Below are 17274 nucleotides of genomic sequence, written 5' to 3' on the forward strand. Positions count from 1 at the left end.
TTGTTACCAATGTGCTTTGTTTGGCCCTCGGGGTTAAAAACGATTGAGCAATCATTTAAAAATCAGATTTCAAGTAAAAATTTGGACTTCTTAGCATCTTAGACAAGAGGAGAGGTTCCAGTCATAATGAAGCGCTGGGTAGCAGCTGGCTGGAACGGAGTTATCAGTGCCCCCCTCCCATTTTATTAATCACATGCAGCCCATACAATGCCTCCTAAACTTGAATTTGCACGTGAGTTCCCTAGGGGTCTTGGTAAAAACGCAGGTTCCCAGCCAGTCGTAGGTGTGGCCTGAAGCTCGGCCTCTCTGAAAAGCTGTGGAGGAGGCTACTGGTCTTCTGACCATCCTTTGCAGAGCAAGGCTAGGAATTAACTGTCAACACAAATAAAAACAGAAATAAAAAAGCAAACATTATCTTTATTCAATAATCTTTGATATTTAAAATACAACTCATCGAACATCCACTTTAACAATAGAATCTCAGTGTTCAACAGTGCTTTGGAAGCCTGGCTTTTCTACGGACCAGACGGGAAGATCTGTGTGTGTAGTAACCGCAACACAACTTCAAGGCAGGTGCACACAGGGCTGCAGTGCTGGGTCCTGAGCAAATGGCATTGCCACGGTGCATTGTAGTCACGGCCAAAAGACCATACCTTATCAGGTGTTTTTTTGTACTTGTATTTCAAATAGTTTGTACACAACAGTAATTTTTACAAAGTTCTTTTTCTGGTAGTCCAGTGTTGTAGAAATTAGATAATTTTTCACATTCAAATGTATGTTTTCCTCTTTAAAAAAAATTTTTTTTTAATTCCTGGAGACATTCTTCACTTGAACTATGCAAAAAACAGGTGAAGTACTTCCTAAATGAATCAGGAATTTTCATATATATTTCTCTATTGCTTCCCATTCCTTGTCTATGAATCCAGTCTTAAAATATTTACTTACACACTATTGTTAATATGCCAATTACTGTAAGATTAAAAATTATGAACTAGCATTAATTCTCAAAATACCAGGACACTTTGGGCAAAAATAGCAAAGATTTTCTTCAAATAAAAAAACATCAAAATTCAAGAATTAACGATGTCAATAATATTTTCGTGCATAGAAGCAAAACGGAACAAAATATTTTTGCTAATGGAAGACTTTAAAAAATACAAGCCAGTTCATCTCTTTAGCAAAAGATGCTGGTTCATAAAGGGTCCAGGATAAAAGGAAAATTTTTCTCTTAAGATATGAAAAATTATTGACACTGCTGAAATGACTAGTTGATCCAATCTGGTTTTTCTTAATTAAGATCACACATGTAATATCTCCATACTTGTTAGTGCCCAGATACAACAAACTATTTACTTTCAGAGTAGAGGTCATTGGGCTCTCCAGTTGCAAATAAAGTTTTTAATAGAAGTCATCAAAATTCATTACTGAATCTTGAGAATTTAAAAACATAGAGATTTATTTCAACTGGAGATATTTTAATTTCTATTACTGTATTTTGCTTATGTACTGACTCAAAATTTGAATTTGCATGGGCCCAATGGGCCAATTTAAGACATTTAATAAATCTTGGCACTAGTATGATACTATTTAAAAAGAATATCAAACATGAAGACATTAAATATGTGATTTAGGCTCTGAATGGAATAAAATTTACTTTATTCAACTTAATATTAAATGGAAAAACCCAGACTATTGGTAGTTTTACCTATAATGATCTTCAACCAGTGTTGAGCTTTTTTCCTTATTAACTTTGGCATGAATAAAGTCTTAATTAAGAAAAATCAAGTTTTAAAGAAAAAAAGCACCTCCTTAAATTTTCTGTGAATTGTAAATTATTTGACCAAGATTTTAAAATATAACCTGCAGCATCTTTTTGAACAATTTACATTACTGAAATATTTGTATGTTAATTACTATAAAAATGTTAATTGATCAGGTTAACTGTGAATTTAACTACTGTGAATTTTTAAAATATAACTTACTATATCCATGACATCTCAAAATATGAAAGCAGTGTTTCCAAAACTTTAAACACTAGCATCACCACTGTACATATTTTATCCTGGTAACGCAATTTATACATTAGAAAAATGATACCAATAGTTTAAATATTAAACATCAAGATGTTCCCAATTGGTAAAACAGAATGGAAATCTTAATATAGAGCTTTTAGCAGGACAGTTATTGTGAATTTAATTGTTTCGGACTTTCTTGAGGTTGTTTACAGTAAAAAAAAGTTCCTGATGTGTGAACCACACTAAGTTTTCTGATACTGTAGTTATGAGCATTGGCATCTCTTCATACTGGCCAATTAAGGAATGGAGTCTAAATTAAGTTTAAGCCAATCCAAACAAGTTGGCAGTTCCTTAGTCATTCTGGATCTTCCTGCCAAATGCAACATTCATAAGGAAGTAAATAAACACATTCAAATGTATCCAGTGTGTGCTCAGCTCTGCTGTTAAAAACAAAAACAGCCTAAATGAAGGCCAACATGCCATATTTCCTTAAGTGCTTTAATAAAGGCTGTAATATAAGAACTTTATAAACTCTGAGGTTAAGAGTTCAAAAGCATATTTCTCATTTTTATATTAGGTAGCTCATCCATTCAAGTGTATGAAAAGTTTAATGCAATGTTTCAATGAGATAAGGTAAAAGCCAATAATATCCATGGAAAATAGGATAAGCATATTGGGGATAATTACACAAATGTTCAACCTTAAAATATTTTGGTTTATAAATCTTGAGGGAGCAGTACTATACTCCAACATCCCTTGCAATTCTAAAGTTTTATAACTCTTCCGAAATACTTTCAATTCTCAAAAGAAAACTTTAGATTTTAAAGTAAAATGGTCTACTTTTGCACAGGAAACTTCAGAAAACTGTATTTTGGCACAAAATAATGACTAAAAAAAATCTGTCTCTATCTGTCCCCCCCCCCAAAAAAGCTATTTCATAATCATAAAAGGCATTTTTTCATCTCTTTTAAATTCAGTAATAAGTCCTAGGTCAAAAAAATTTCCCTGATAAAATGTGTACAGCCATACACTAGTCATGGCAACATATACTTTCTTATTCTATGTTGTCGGCTGAAATTTCCTCTTTTAGCTTATGAACAATTCAACATCCCAAAGGGCTTCAAAGGGGATGGAGAATGGGGGAATAAGTGACAGAACCCGAAATGTCCATTTCAGAGAGACATACATAGTTAATTTTCACCAAAACCATACCACTGTATTGACCCAGCAAAAAACTCTGTGCATCCCAATTAAAGAATGTGTATCAAAACTAAACTCTTATTTACAGACCCATTAAGTACTGTGTGACTTCTGTAATTCTTAAGCTACTTAAACATGATACGAGGGTCAAATCATAGTATAAATGTAAATGTATTTTTGTTAGATTATTTTCATGTTCCAGATCATCATCTCTGGCAAGCTATACCTACTACAGGATGTGCAGCAGAGGCAGACATCTATGTTCTGTGGCTCCGCCGTAAAGAGAGCTCCAGTCACAAGAGAGAATAAAATGACACTGCCATTAAATTGAAAGCCAAATTTTGCCTCTCATACATTCATGGTGGGTATTATTTGTTAAGTCTTAAACAGAAGGAAACTTACTTGCATACTGTGCTTCTCCTATTTTTCTCAACTGGAGAAAAGGAAATATCAAGGTGCAGAAGAAAAGGTCCCAGTGGAGCTGTGACTGTCTAACATAATTGAGAAGACATTTGTAAAGCATCTGGAAAAGGATGTGCTCACACATCAAAAAAATTCTCATTTATTCTCAAATACTTGTGCAGAGTTGATTTCAGAGTTTAGGAATGCACCAGAATCACGAACTAATGATCTTATATTAGAGGGCTTAAAAAGCAAACCTCAAGAAAGATTACCATCTTTCAAAAGAGCTATAGAAAAGCAAGGAAACAAAGTAGCAAAGACATTGTGATTGGGGAAATAACATGAGAAAACATTCAAGGGCTCGCTAAATAATTGGAGCGAAAGCAGCGAATCCTTCTGGAATCATATCAACACAGAGAAGAGACGCTGTCCTAAAAGGTTAACTTGGTTAATAAGAGAAGCAACTATGAGATGATGGAAAGTGAGTCAAATGACCTGAACAGAAACGAGGAGAAGAACATGTATGGAAAAAGTTCTGTGGCAAGAGCTAATTAGTTGGTCTGCAAAAAGATCCATGAAAAATGCCCTAATTTTAGACATGTTAGATATTGCACACTCAAAAAGAAAAAGGAACATTTAGAAAACTATTTTAAACTTCTTTAATCTCTAAATGCCTCTTTGGCTAGTGTTTGGAGGATCACTATTTAGTCCTACAGCTGATGCATTTTTCCATTCTTTTTGTTGCAAACCACCTAAACGTCTAATCTCCTCTGTTGAACATTGTTTGACACATGACTAAAATGGACCCTCTGTGCTATAACCACACAGATAATAATGCTGGAAAGTAAGAACATCTAAATGATTTGTAAAAGGTATTAATTTTTCCCTTCTGTTTTGAAATTATTTCTAACAGTTTCTAAAGACATGGTCACGGCTGCCTGAAGCATGTCTTCTTCACTCATAACATCTCCTGTTGGGGGAAAAAAAAACCAAGTATATCTCTTAGCTATTTTTTGGAAAATTCTCAGTCATCAAAAGGTAAGCTCTTAGAAAATATATCTGTTTGATTACTATAGATTCCTTTTTTGATTTTTAATATCTACATAAAGCAATATGCACTCTGACAGTTTTAGAAGTCTCGACAAACACATGGCACTGTACAACCATCACCACCACCCAGACACAGAGCTGTGCCCTGCTCTCAATGATTCACACATGCTGCCCCTTTGTGGTCAGTCCCCCACAAACATTTATCCTAGATTTCAAAACCAGTGCATTAGGCTCAAAGACTTAACTTAGTTGTGTATATATTTGTAATTTGTTAGTTAAATTTTGTTTTGAAATAATTTGTAGCAAGTTGCAAAGACAGTTTACTGAACTATCTACACTTCAGCTCAATTTCACCCAACAGTTAAATCCTAGGAAACTGCAGCTGAAACCCAAACTTGGATACTGACACTGGTACAAAGTTGGGTGTAGTGTTAGGCTATTTCATCATATGTGCAGATTCATATAACCACTAGCACCACAATCAGGACAGAGAGCTGGTCAAGATCCACAAAGGTCTCTCTCCTGTTGTCCCTTTTGATTCATACCCACTTCTCTGCCCCCACCTTCCTGAACTGCAGGCAGCCACTAATTTGTTCTCCATCTCTACAAATTTGTCATTTTTAGAAAAATGTTACATATCTTTCCTGCACTCAGCATAATGCCTTTGAGACTCAGTGGAATTGCATGTATCAATAGCTGGGGTTTCCCTAGTCCTGAGTAATATTCCACAGACATACTACTGTTTGTTTAACTGTTTACTTTCCTGTAGGACATTTGGTTGTTTCCAGGTTTTGATTATGAGAAAGAAAGCTGCTCTGAACATTTGTGTCCAGGTTTTTGCATAGACAGGTAAGTTTTCATTTCTCTGGGGTAAATGTCCAGGAGTGTAACTGCTGGGTTGTATGCTTAGTACTGGTTCAGTTTTTAAAGAAACTGACAACCGGTTTCCCACAGTGGCTCTAACAGTCAAAATGAAAAGTAGAAAATTCACCTCCCTTTATGTCCCTCTAATTTATAATGTAATTGCCTTACTTTCTACATATATACTAAAAACTAAATCAATATTCAAATTCTTGCTTCAATCATCAAATGTAATTTAGAAAACTCAAAAGGAGAGGGATATCTATTGTTTGCTCATACTCATATGTTCAGGTGCCCCAATTCTGTAGTTTTAGATTTTTTTAAAGATTTTTTATTTATTCATGAGAAACACACACAGAGAGAGAGAGAGAGAGAGAGAGAGAGAGAGAGAGGTAGAGACATAGGCAGAGGGGGAAGCAGGCTCCATGCAGGGAGCCCGACATGGGACTCAATCCCTGTTCTCCAGGATCTCACCCTGAGCCAAAGTTGGCACTAAACCTCTGAGCCACCCAGGCTGCCCTGTAGTTTTAGATCTTTTGTCAAAGCTGGGGATTTTCAGCCATTTTATCTTCAGATATTTTTTCGGCCCCACCCTCCTTCTCATCTATTGGGATTTCCATGGCACATTTGATCTTCTACTATGGTCCCACAGGTGTCAAGACTTTGTTAATTTTTTCCAGTCTAATTCTCTCTGTTGCTCAGAATGGATAATTTCCATTGTACTGCCTTAAAGTTCACAGATTCTCTTCTCTGTCCTTCCATTCACTAGTTGGACCCATCCACTGCATTTTCAAATTTTAGGTATTGTTATTTTTCACTTCTAAAATTACCACTTAGTTCTTTTATCTTCTATTTCTCTCTTGAAGCTTTCTATTTTTTCATTTGTTTTCAGCATGTTTCTAATTGCTCATTGTAGCATTTTCATGATGGCTACTTTAAAAATCCTCATGAGGGGAGACAGAACATAACTACTCCTAACTCTGGGGAAACGAACTAGGGGTGGTGGAAGGGGAGGGCAGGGGGTGGGAGTGACTGGGTGGCGGGCACTGAGGGGGGCACTTGATGAGCACTGGGTGTTATTCTGTATGTTGGCAAATTGAACATCAGTAAAAAATAAATTATTAAAAAATAATAATAATAATAAAAGAAAAAAAATCCTCATGAGATTAATGCTGACATCAGTGTCATTTGGTGATGGTAACCTATGAACTGTCTTTTCTCAATCAATTTGAATTTTTCCTGGCTTTTAGTAGAATGATGCTTCTGATCAAGTCCTGAACATCTGCAGTGTTGCATGTTATAAGACTGTAAGTCCTACTTAATCTTCTCTGTTAGTAAGCCTCTTTTGACACAGCACCAGTGGGGGAAGGGGGTGCTGCCCTGCTGTGGCCAGGAGAAGGGGAGAGTGTATGATCATTACTGCTGGGCACACGTGGGAGTTCAGGGTCTCCACTGTCCTCCACTGACATCTCCCTGCCTGCAAGGGGTAGGAATGCCTCCTTACCGCCTCTTACTGACACTCTGGCTGTGGCCTTGTTACAGCCTCAAATCAGTAACTCCTGATTCTCCAGTGGGCCTCTTTTCAAACCACTCAGGTAGGAAGCTAGAGAGATGCCTTCATAATACAGTGCTGGGTGGAAGTCTAGGCTCCCTATGACTACAGACACTATGGGAAAGGGCCCTCCCTCCTGGAGGGAATGAAAATCTCAGCTCCCCACTTGGCTTTCTCTGACATCTTGCTGGCTGGGGAAGCAGGAGATACACCTCATTCCTGCCAGGTGGGATACCAGGCTACACTCCTCCGACTTGGCCTGTGCCAATGGAGGGGGTGACATAAAGGCCAGTTTATTTACCTAATCATTCTGCTTGGATAGAACAGGATATTTATTATCTAGAAGTTTTTAGTTGCTAGGTAGTTCCTTTTGACGACATAGAGCAGGCTTTACTTTGTCTCTGCTGTGGCTTCTTCAGCACCAAGTCTAGGATATGTGAGGCAAAAAAGAAAATCCAGGCTACACATCAATATGTCATTCCTCTGGTCCTGAGCTTCCTAAAGTCTGTCTTCTACCTTTCAGATTTTTTTAAAAGATTTTATTTATTTGACAGAAAGAGTGAGAGAGTACAAGCAGGGGGAGCAGCAGACAGAGGAGAAGCAGACTCCCCGCTGAGCAGGGACACCCCCCCCCCACCCCGCCCATGCCAGGCTCTATCCCAGGACCCCGGGATCATGACCTGAGCTGAAGGCAGATACTTATGTGACTGAACCACCCAGGTGCCCCACCTTTCAGATTTTTCTTATGTTTGTTTGATATAAATGTCCAGAGTTATTAGCTAAAAACAGCAGGAACAATAGGAAACAGCACCGGTTTATTCTTATTGTTAAATAGTAGTCCATTGCTTTTAAGCACCACAGTTTGTGCACCCATCCACCACCGAAGGACAACAGTTGGGTAACTTCTAGTTTTTGACAATTATAAATGAAGCTGCTATAAGTATTCACATACATATTTTTCTGTGAACTCACGTTTCTTTTTTCTTGGTTACACACCTAGGAGTGGGGCCACTAAATCACATGGTGAAGTGTACATTTAGGTTTATTTATTTATTTATTTTTTTTTAAATTTTTTAAATTTATTTATGATAGTCATACACAGAGAGAGAGAGAGAAAGAGGCAGAGACATAGGCAGAGGGAGAAGCAAGCTCCATGCACTGGGAGCCCGACGTGGGACTCGATCCCGGGTCTCCAGGATCGCGCCCTGGGCCAAAGGCAGGCGCTAAACCGCTGTGCCACCCAGGGATCCCCTACATTTAGGTTTATAAGAAAATACTAAACTGTTTTCCAAGTTGCTGTACCATTTTATATTCCTATTAACAACGTATGGGTGTCTAGTTGCTTTGATCTTAGCCAGCATTTGGTACTGTCAGTTTTTTTTTATTAAGCCATTCTTATAATAAGGTGTGTAATAGTATCTCATTGTGGTTTTAATTTGCATTTCCCTGATTATTAATATTGATCACATTTTCATGTGCTTATTTGTCAACCACATGTTTGATGAAGTATCTGTTCAAATCCTTCACCCCATTTGAGTTTTCTTATTTCAGTTTTGAGAGTTCTTTACGTGGTCTGCTTTTAAGGCCTTTGTCATATACAGTTGTTTTGTTACTCAACTTGTACTGCCAATAATTGGCCAAAGTTTAAGACCTATTAAACCAAGGCCTGATAAATAATTTTAGATTTCCTATTATTTAGGCTACACATGGGTGCTCTAGTTTTCCAGGTGGTAAAATGTATTCATCTTCCACCTATTACTATCCATTATCTCTGAGAAATTTTTGAAGAATTTATTGATTATTTTGAAGTTGCAAGTGTTGTCTATAATTTTAAAGCAACACATGCACTGATTGCTCTAGTCTGCCTGCTTCTTAGTCTAAGGAAATTGAGTAGATTACAAATTCATACAGAAGGGCAGCCCCGGTGGCTCAGTGGTTTAGCACCGCCTTCAGCCCGGGGCATGATCCTGGAGACCCAAGATCGAGTCCCACATCGGGCTCCCTGCATGGAGCCTGCTTCTCCCTCTGCCTATGTCTCTGCCTCTCTCTGTCTCTCTCTCTCTGTCTCTCATGAATAAATAAATAAAATCTTAAAAAAAAATTCATACAACAGTTTCAGCATAATTAAATAGGGGAGAAAAAACCCTGTGAAGCCCTAATCACACAGAGCCTGTGTCAGAGCATGGTCAGAGAGGCATACCTGGATCACTACCCAGTGCTTCTGAACTTGTGGTGGGCCTCTCACACGGATGTGAGAGCTGTCCTAGTGGATCCTGTTGCTGCTGCTGCTGCTGCTGTTGTTGCTGCTGCCGCCTGAAACATTCAAAAGTGAATGTACATTAAAAAAAAAACAAACCCTAAGAATACATATGCCATAAGAAAAAGTATTCGCATGGAAAATAAAAGGTCCCACAAAATAAGAGTCATTGTCATAAGTCCACAAAACAATGCCAGAGCAATCAGTCTGATTTATATTACTTACAAGTATCACAGTGCTGATCCTAGGAAACCTAGATATAAAATCTAAATTATTAAACAAATTAATAGGTAAAGATTTTTACCACAAAATAACACATAAACAAAAGCATTCACTGGTAGCTACTCTTATACAAATGTGTTGCATTTACAGATCCTTAATATTGTTGGAAGTCACTAAAAATAAGCACCTTTGAAAATGTAAAGCATCCCAATTACCATGCAAGGTAACATGATCTTTCCCATGGCCAGCTTCTCCTTGTTGTTCAGCTCTGAGCTTTAGCAAGTCCTAGGAGAGACCTTTCTTGACCAACCACCTGCAGCAGCTTCCAGGCATATGCTATCTCATCGCTGCTCCTTTTCAATTTCCAGTATCAACTTATACCATCAGATATATCATCAGATATTCCCTCTTTTGAGTGTCAGCTAACAAGAGCACAAAACTTGTTTCTGAAATGCCTAAAACAGTGCCTGTCCATAGTAGGCATTCGCCAAATACTTCATGAATGAAAGAATATAACTTTTTAAGATGCATGGTCAAGGTTCAGTACCGTTTTTTGAATTAAAATAAATCTTCCCTGTATTTCTTTCGGATGGAAAAACAATGTCAGAAAAATTCACATTTTAAACTTTTAAACACGATGATTATGATGTAAATATGTAGGACAGTGTCCTTGTACTTAAATACACACTGAAATATTGAGATGTAATGGGAGATCATGTCTGCAAGTTATTCTCAAATCCCTCAGAAATGTCAACAATTGAGGAATTTGGGCAAAGAGTATATAGGGAGTTCTCTAAACTATTTCTACTTTTACATAAATTTAAAATTATTTCACATCATACCACATATATGTTGAAAATTAACAAAATTTACAAACAGCTGACACTCTGAGAAGCCATAGCTTTAAAAAAAAATGCATAGGACTTTTAAAGGAATTAGTATTTTAGATTTACCAGTAATGCTATTAATAGAATAGCATACTTTTTTTTTCCCCTAGAGACTCTTCTGTTTTAAATGTAACAAAGAAAACCCAAGTACACTGATGTTTGTCTTGGTTTATTCTCGGGTGTGTGTGGCTAATGATGCACAAGAGGGCAGGATGCTCCCGCCAGCACACACCGATTCTGAGGTGTGCACAGGAAGGACAGGCTGTGAAGCAGGAGGGATTCTGGCCCATCAGATCTCTCTCCATGCATGCCCTTTCCCCCTCCGATCAAGGTAATAGGTCAGAATATAAGAGAGTAGTAGGTGAGACAGTGACTTAGAGGGATAACCTTTATTCTACTTTAAATTTATTAAAAGTGAGAAGTAGATGAACTGCCAACCTTGAAACAATTCTGACACCTTTCATCTTGGATGACACCATAAGATGCAACATATTCAAACAGCAAATCAGTACCCATTCCCACTGCAGCTTTGACTGTGCCCTCAGAATCAGAGAGGCTAGAGAGCTAAAACAACATCTTAGGTCACTGTATAGCTAGGATTATGGTTATCAGTTAAGCACTCCGCAGAAAGGAGGCACAGCTGTCCTCCTGCTACCCTGGTTGCTCTCTGCACACAAGTCAGGTTGGGAAGCTGCCAAGACCAGGATTCTGCTTCACAGCAGCTGCAGCGGGGACTCCCATTCCCATGTCCAGGCAACTGTGATGGCAGTTTCCTGATCTAGGATCAGAGCTATAGCAGCGTGTTCTTAAACTCCATGTCCCGATTCCCCATGATGCCAATGGGGGAAGTGGCACAGCTCTTCCAACAAGTCTATGGAATTTGGTCTATGGAATTTCTGAGACCTGGCCTATAGCCTGCACCTCCAGCTCTTCTTAGGATTGTGTAAGCCAAGTTTCTGTACTAATTACTTTCCTGTTTAAAATACCTCTGGTAGCTTTTTTTTTTTTTTTTTTTTTTAAGATTTCATTTATTTATTTGAGAGAGAGAGGGAGAGAGAGAGAGAGCATATGGCAGGGAGGGGCAGAGGCAGAAGCAGGCTCCCAGCTAAACAGGGAGCCCGGTGCCGGACTCCATCACAGGACCTCGGGACCAAGACCTGAGCCAAAGGCAGACGCTTAACTGACTGAGCCACCCAGGCACCCCTAGTAGCTTGTTTCTTAAACTGAATCCTGTTATGCCATGCCATTGAAGTGGTGGCTCAAGAGTTAGATGATCAAAAAATCATAGCAATTTGTGACCATGAAGACAATGCCCAGTAATTCTCTCTTTGTTGGAAAACACTTTTTTAGTAACAGAAGGAAAGAATCTCCATCATTTCAAAGCTACACCTGGAAAAGATATTAAATACGCTAAGACATTTGTGGAATACCTTACAATTTACACAGTAGTTTTACACACATTGCCTAATTTGATGCTCAGTCTGTGAGTTTTTAAGCTAAATTTTATGGTAACATTGCTAACATTATAAGAGTTCTTTTTTTATTTATTTATTTTTTTTTAATTTTATTTATTTATGATAGTCACATAGAGAGAGAGAGAGGCAGAGACATAGGCAGAGGGAGAAGCAGGCTCCATGCACCGGGAGCATGACGTGGGATTGGATCCGGGGTTTCCAGGATCACGCCCTGGGCCAAAGGCAGGCGCCAAACCGCTGCGCCACCCAGGGATCCCCATAATAAGAGTTCTTATTTGGGGTTTTATAATAGATAAAATAGATTTCAAGATTACTTCTTGAAAAAACTCATCTCGGCTGCGAACTTAACACTCATTAACTATAACTTTCTTGGGATTTTGTTGTTGTTGTTTTAAGATTTTAGAGAGAGCATGCACATGCACAAGTTGGGAAAAGGATGAGGGGGTTGGGAGGGGTTGTTGAGAGAAACAGACTTCCTGCAGAGCAGGGAGCCTGATCTGATGTGGGGCTATCTCACAACCCTGAGATCATGACCGGGGCCGAAATCAAGAGTTGGATGATTAACTGACTGAGCCACTCAGGTGCCCCCATTAACTAGGACTTTGTATTAGGTACGTTTTTAAACAGTATTTTTATGCTTGATGCATGAATACTGTGGTTTCTACATTAGGAATGAAGCTTCAAATACTCTACAGGAAAAAAAAAAAACTATTTGAGTGAATAACAAATTATTTAAATGGAAAAAAGCCTTATTTTGAATTCAAAATTTGTTTAAATAACAATAGCACCAGGGTCAGTTTGGAGAGGGTCAGAAGGAACAAAGAGTGGCTCTATAACCTTAGAACTGATTTCCCAAAGATGGAAGCTAGAGAGAGAAGGACCTTGTAGGCTTAGTAATCAGGAATTCTGGTGAAAGAACTAATATTTGAAACTACTATTGTTTCTCAGCTCCTTTACTAATGAGCCCTACAAGATTCTGAATACTAGATAATGCCTAAAAGAAACACCAAGGAGTTAGCTCTTAACTCTTCTCAGTAACATGTGATTATCAAATATTCTCTAGTTTTCCTCAAGTTCCCACAAGTAGTTTCAAGGTCAAACCAAGAGGCAGAGGATGAAACTGAAGCTGGAAACCATCACTGCACATCTTCCTCTCCAGTCAACTATCCTCCAACCTAGAAGGAGCTATACTAATGCTCATTTTAAATTCTTTCTACTATAAAGATTAAATGCAATAAGAGTTTCACATTTTCAAAAAAAAAAAAAAATCTAAAAAATTTATTTATTTATTTTTAAAGATTTTATTTGGGGCACTTGGGTGGCTCAGTCAGTTAACTGTCTGCCTTCAGCTCAGGTCATGATCCCAGGGTCCTGGGATGGAGTCCACATGGGGCTCCCTGCTCAGCAGGGAGTCTGCTTCTCCGTCTGCCCCCGCCCCTGCTTGTGTGCACATGTGTGCATGCGTGCTCTCTCCTTTTTTTTTCTCTCTCTCCCTCTTTCTCTCAAGTAAATACGTGGAATCTTTAAAAGCTATATATTTTATTTGAGAGAATGAGATATACAATATTTGATATATTTGAGATATAAAAATTATCACATAATTATCATGTGATAATTATTAACATTACAGTGTGACAGTAACATCTGGCTATATTACTAAAGAATGGATGAAAGGATATAATGCTTTAGATTTGTCATAAAATAATCGCAGCTTGGGGGGGAGAGAGGGGAAAGTAGGAGAGATGAGGGCATAGAAAACCACGACTGGCCATGTGCTGATATTTGCTAAATCTGGGCAATGGGTAAACAGGGGTTCCTTATCCTGGTTTCTTTACTTTTATGGATATTTGAAGTTTATCATAATTAAAAAACTAGAAAAATTAAAAATTTGAAAGGAAGTTAAAAATTTGAAAGCACTAATAAGCACTATTTTGAAATTCTATATATAATTAAATCCATCAATCTATCACTGAATAAAGACTAGAAATATCTCACATTAAGAGGATGTCAGCTGATCAGAACTTTCCTTCATATACTTCTGAGTTGTGACTTAAAAAAAAAAAAAAAAACAGAAAACAAGGTAAATATTATCTTCATTACATCATTAAATGTAAAATGCTCCAATATTTTAGATCCCACTAATACTGCCAATTATTATTGTAAGATGCTACTCAATTGCAGAGATGTTGAAATGTGAAAATATGTACATCTCAGAACTGATGAAACATAGTGAACAGGCCAGATTCAGCCACCAGCCTTTTGGTTTCTGACCTGGGATCAGAGGATATGAGTATTTATCTAAAGACTACTGTGTAGCCTTTAAGATAAGTTTTATCCTTAAAAAAATAAAAAGGGAAGACAATTTGTGAATGGTAGTCACTGGAAAAGATGACATTTTTGTTTCTTATTTTGAGAACACTTACAGAGTTGGGCTGTAGGAGCTGATGATTCAAGTTTATGGTTTGCTCCCATATCCCTATGCCAACAGGCCTGCATATAAACCCTAGAGTGGCAGTAAGAACAATTATCTACCGCCTCTATCTGAGAGTGTGCTCCCTGACCACAATGCTGCTTTTCCTGTTAATGGATAAAAGAACTTTGCAGAATTGGTCAGGTAACCAAGAAGCACATCCAGAGGATCTTATGGCATTGTTCTTGTTTTGGTCCAATCCCATTTTCTTTTAATGACTGAAATTTTACTGGGTTTCCTTCATTTTATGTCAGATAAACTTAACTGATATCGAGGCAAAAGTTTTCCCTAAAACTACATATGATATCAGTTTATTTGCTGTAAATTAAAAAAAAAAATACACACAGATGTTCATGGTTCAGGTGGTAACAATCTTTTAAAAGGAGAGAATCCTAAATAAAATAGTTTAAGCAAAAGCTCTGTGTGTATAAACTGTAGACAAAACAAAGTACACATTAAATACGCAATTTTAATATTGTACTAACTACTTTACTTTTCAAAGTAGGCTTCTCTTCTCTTCCGTAGCTCTTCTGAAGTAAGATGTATACCTGATGTCTGTGGAGTATCTTGAGATATACTTCTGGAACTCCCTGAAAACAAAAGAAAACAGAACAAAAAAACAATCATTTTACTTACCAATTTGAGCAACACTATGTTTATATTTATTTGGGCAAGTTTTTGAAAAGTTTTCTTCTTAAAAATATTGTGCTACTATTCTATAAATATAAGGCAGGCTCTGAAACTCTCAAGGACAAATCTGAATAAGGCAGTTCAAATATAACCTGTGTCCACATCCATCTGTGATATAGCAGGTGTGAGGATGTAAGTCCAACAACCAACCAGGTAGGAAGAGCCATTAACACCACGCTTGCATGCCCTCTTTAACTTGCTAGCAATGAATCGGTACTTTCAACTAGAAGCATTTTTTTTTTTTTAATTTTTATTTATTTACGATAGTCACAGAGAGAGAGAGAGAGAGAGGCAGAGACACAGGCAGAGGGAGAAGCAGGCTCCATGCACCGGGACCCCGACGTGGGACTCGATCCCGGGTCTCCAGGATCGCACCCTGGGCCAAAGGCAGGCACCAAACCGCTGCGCCACCCAGGGATCCCCTAGAAGCAATTTAAAGTGGGTAACAGTAAACCCATTCTCTGTAGTCCTCTATCCTAAAATACTTGCATGCTACACCAACTTAAGTGTGTTCTCACTAAATAGCTACACCAATCAGAGATCCTGCATCGATCATGTAATAACGCAGGAAGAAAAACGAAGGACATGAAAATATCTAAAATTTAAATAGCTGTTCTGTTCATTATTGGGCTAGTCCAGCAGAGCTCTATGAATTAAAAATGGGATTGCATATATGAAGCACTCCAAGGTATGCCAGGAGGCAAGAGAATTCAGGATAAAAAGGATAACCTTTATATTAATGGAACCTCAATTTTACTTAGATATTTGAGAAATTCCACTGAGTAATCTCATTAAGTAAAAGGGAAATTCATGTTAATTAGATGAAAACAAAACTGCCAAAGAAAATCACCCATACCTTTCAGAGGCCTCTCTGAGGCTACGTTCTGGACAAGTCCCTCTGCCTGGATTCCCTAGGGGATACATCTTTTTTTATTTATTTATTTATTTATTTTATTTATTTATTCCTGAGGGGGGGGGGGGCAGAGACACAGGCAGAGGGAGAAACAGGCTCCATGCAGTGAGCCTGACATTGGGACTTGATCCTGGGTCTCCAGGATCAGGCCCTGAGCTGAAGGTGGCACTAAACTGCTGAGCCATCAGGGATGCCCATCTAGGGGATACATCTTTATTCTCTTCTGCTGGTGGGCTTCTGTCACTATCAAGGTGGGCCCATCAAAGTGGGCTTAAGTTGTTATGTTGTACACCAAGTGGTAGACTTTTAAAATATTTTCTACCCAGGCCTTCCTTTGTATCCAACAGCATACATTTACAAAATAGCTGGTCTGGGAAAGAGCCTCCCCTTCTTTAAAAGATTCTTCTCTAGGGATCCCTGGGTGGCGCAGCGGTTTAGCGCCTGCCTTTGGCCCAGGGCGCGATCCTGGAGACCCGGGATCGAATCCCACGTCGGGCTTCCGGTGCATGGAGCCTGCTTCTCCCTCTGCCTATGTCTCTGCCTCTCTCTCTCTCTCTCTCTTTGTGTGACTATCATAAATAAATAAAAATATTAAAAAAAAAAGATTCTTCTCTAAAGATTAAGCTCCATTTATTGTTGTTAGTATAGTATTATAACCAAACAGAAAAACCAGAATAAAAATATAAGTAGTCAGGGGCACCTGGGTGGCTCAGTTGGTTAAACGTCTGTCTGCCTTTGGCTTAGGTCATGATCCTGGAGTCCCAGGATGGAGCCCAATGTCTCACTCCCTGCTCAGAGTCTGCTTCTCCCTCTCCTTCTACTCTTCCCCCCAACTTGTGCTCTCTCTGTGGCTCCCTCTCTTAAATAAAAAAATCTTTAAAAAATTTAACTAGTCCTAATATAACTTAGGTTGTAAAAAGTTATTTGTAAGAAAGCTAAAATACCTACCTGATCGTATGTACATAGTTATTGCTTCTGCAATAATTGTCAAAGAACCTTTATTAACAATAATATTAACTTCCAGGGTAACTAAGAATAATCTGAATCAATTCTTCAACAACACATCCACATGCAGATACCTTGCATACTGAGCTGAATAGCCCTGCGGAGATCTGCTTCTTCATCTTCCATGTCAATTTCTTGGCGACTTAGTGCCAGAGCTCTCTGCAAATCTTCCTCATCTTCATCTAACATGCCTGATCCATCGTTTGCTTCTAAGACTCGTTCCAGATCTGTTTTCTGGACTCTAAAGAACAAAACCAGAGAGTAACTGCAGACCA

The 17274-nt window shown here is 38.2% G+C and overlaps 1 protein-coding gene and 1 long non-coding RNA gene across 2 annotated transcripts in view; one reads left to right on the forward strand and one right to left on the reverse strand.

Annotated features, from left to right (window-relative positions):
• Nucleotides 1-17274, reverse strand: part of ATXN3 (ataxin 3) — a 36370-nt gene continuing 19096 nt past the window's right edge. Inside the window, 6 exon segments of the mRNA XM_035720099.2 lie at nucleotides 1-372; nucleotides 3618-3706; nucleotides 9281-9328; nucleotides 9330-9393; nucleotides 14885-14981; nucleotides 17074-17240. Of these exon segments, the coding sequence (XP_035575992.1) occupies nucleotides 369-372; nucleotides 3618-3706; nucleotides 9281-9328; nucleotides 9330-9393; nucleotides 14885-14981; nucleotides 17074-17240 (469 nt within the window). The 3' untranslated portion in view covers nucleotides 1-368.
• Nucleotides 3702-17152, forward strand: LOC112672698 (uncharacterized). The gene is made up of 4 exons (XR_003144431.3): nucleotides 3702-4655; nucleotides 5437-5516; nucleotides 6779-6835; nucleotides 17019-17152. It is a non-coding gene; the product is annotated as an uncharacterized LOC112672698 (long non-coding RNA).

This window comes from Canis lupus, chromosome 8 (genome assembly GCF_003254725.2).
Source record: "Canis lupus dingo isolate Sandy chromosome 8, ASM325472v2, whole genome shotgun sequence".
NCBI classification, from domain to species: Eukaryota; Metazoa; Chordata; class Mammalia; order Carnivora; family Canidae; genus Canis; species Canis lupus.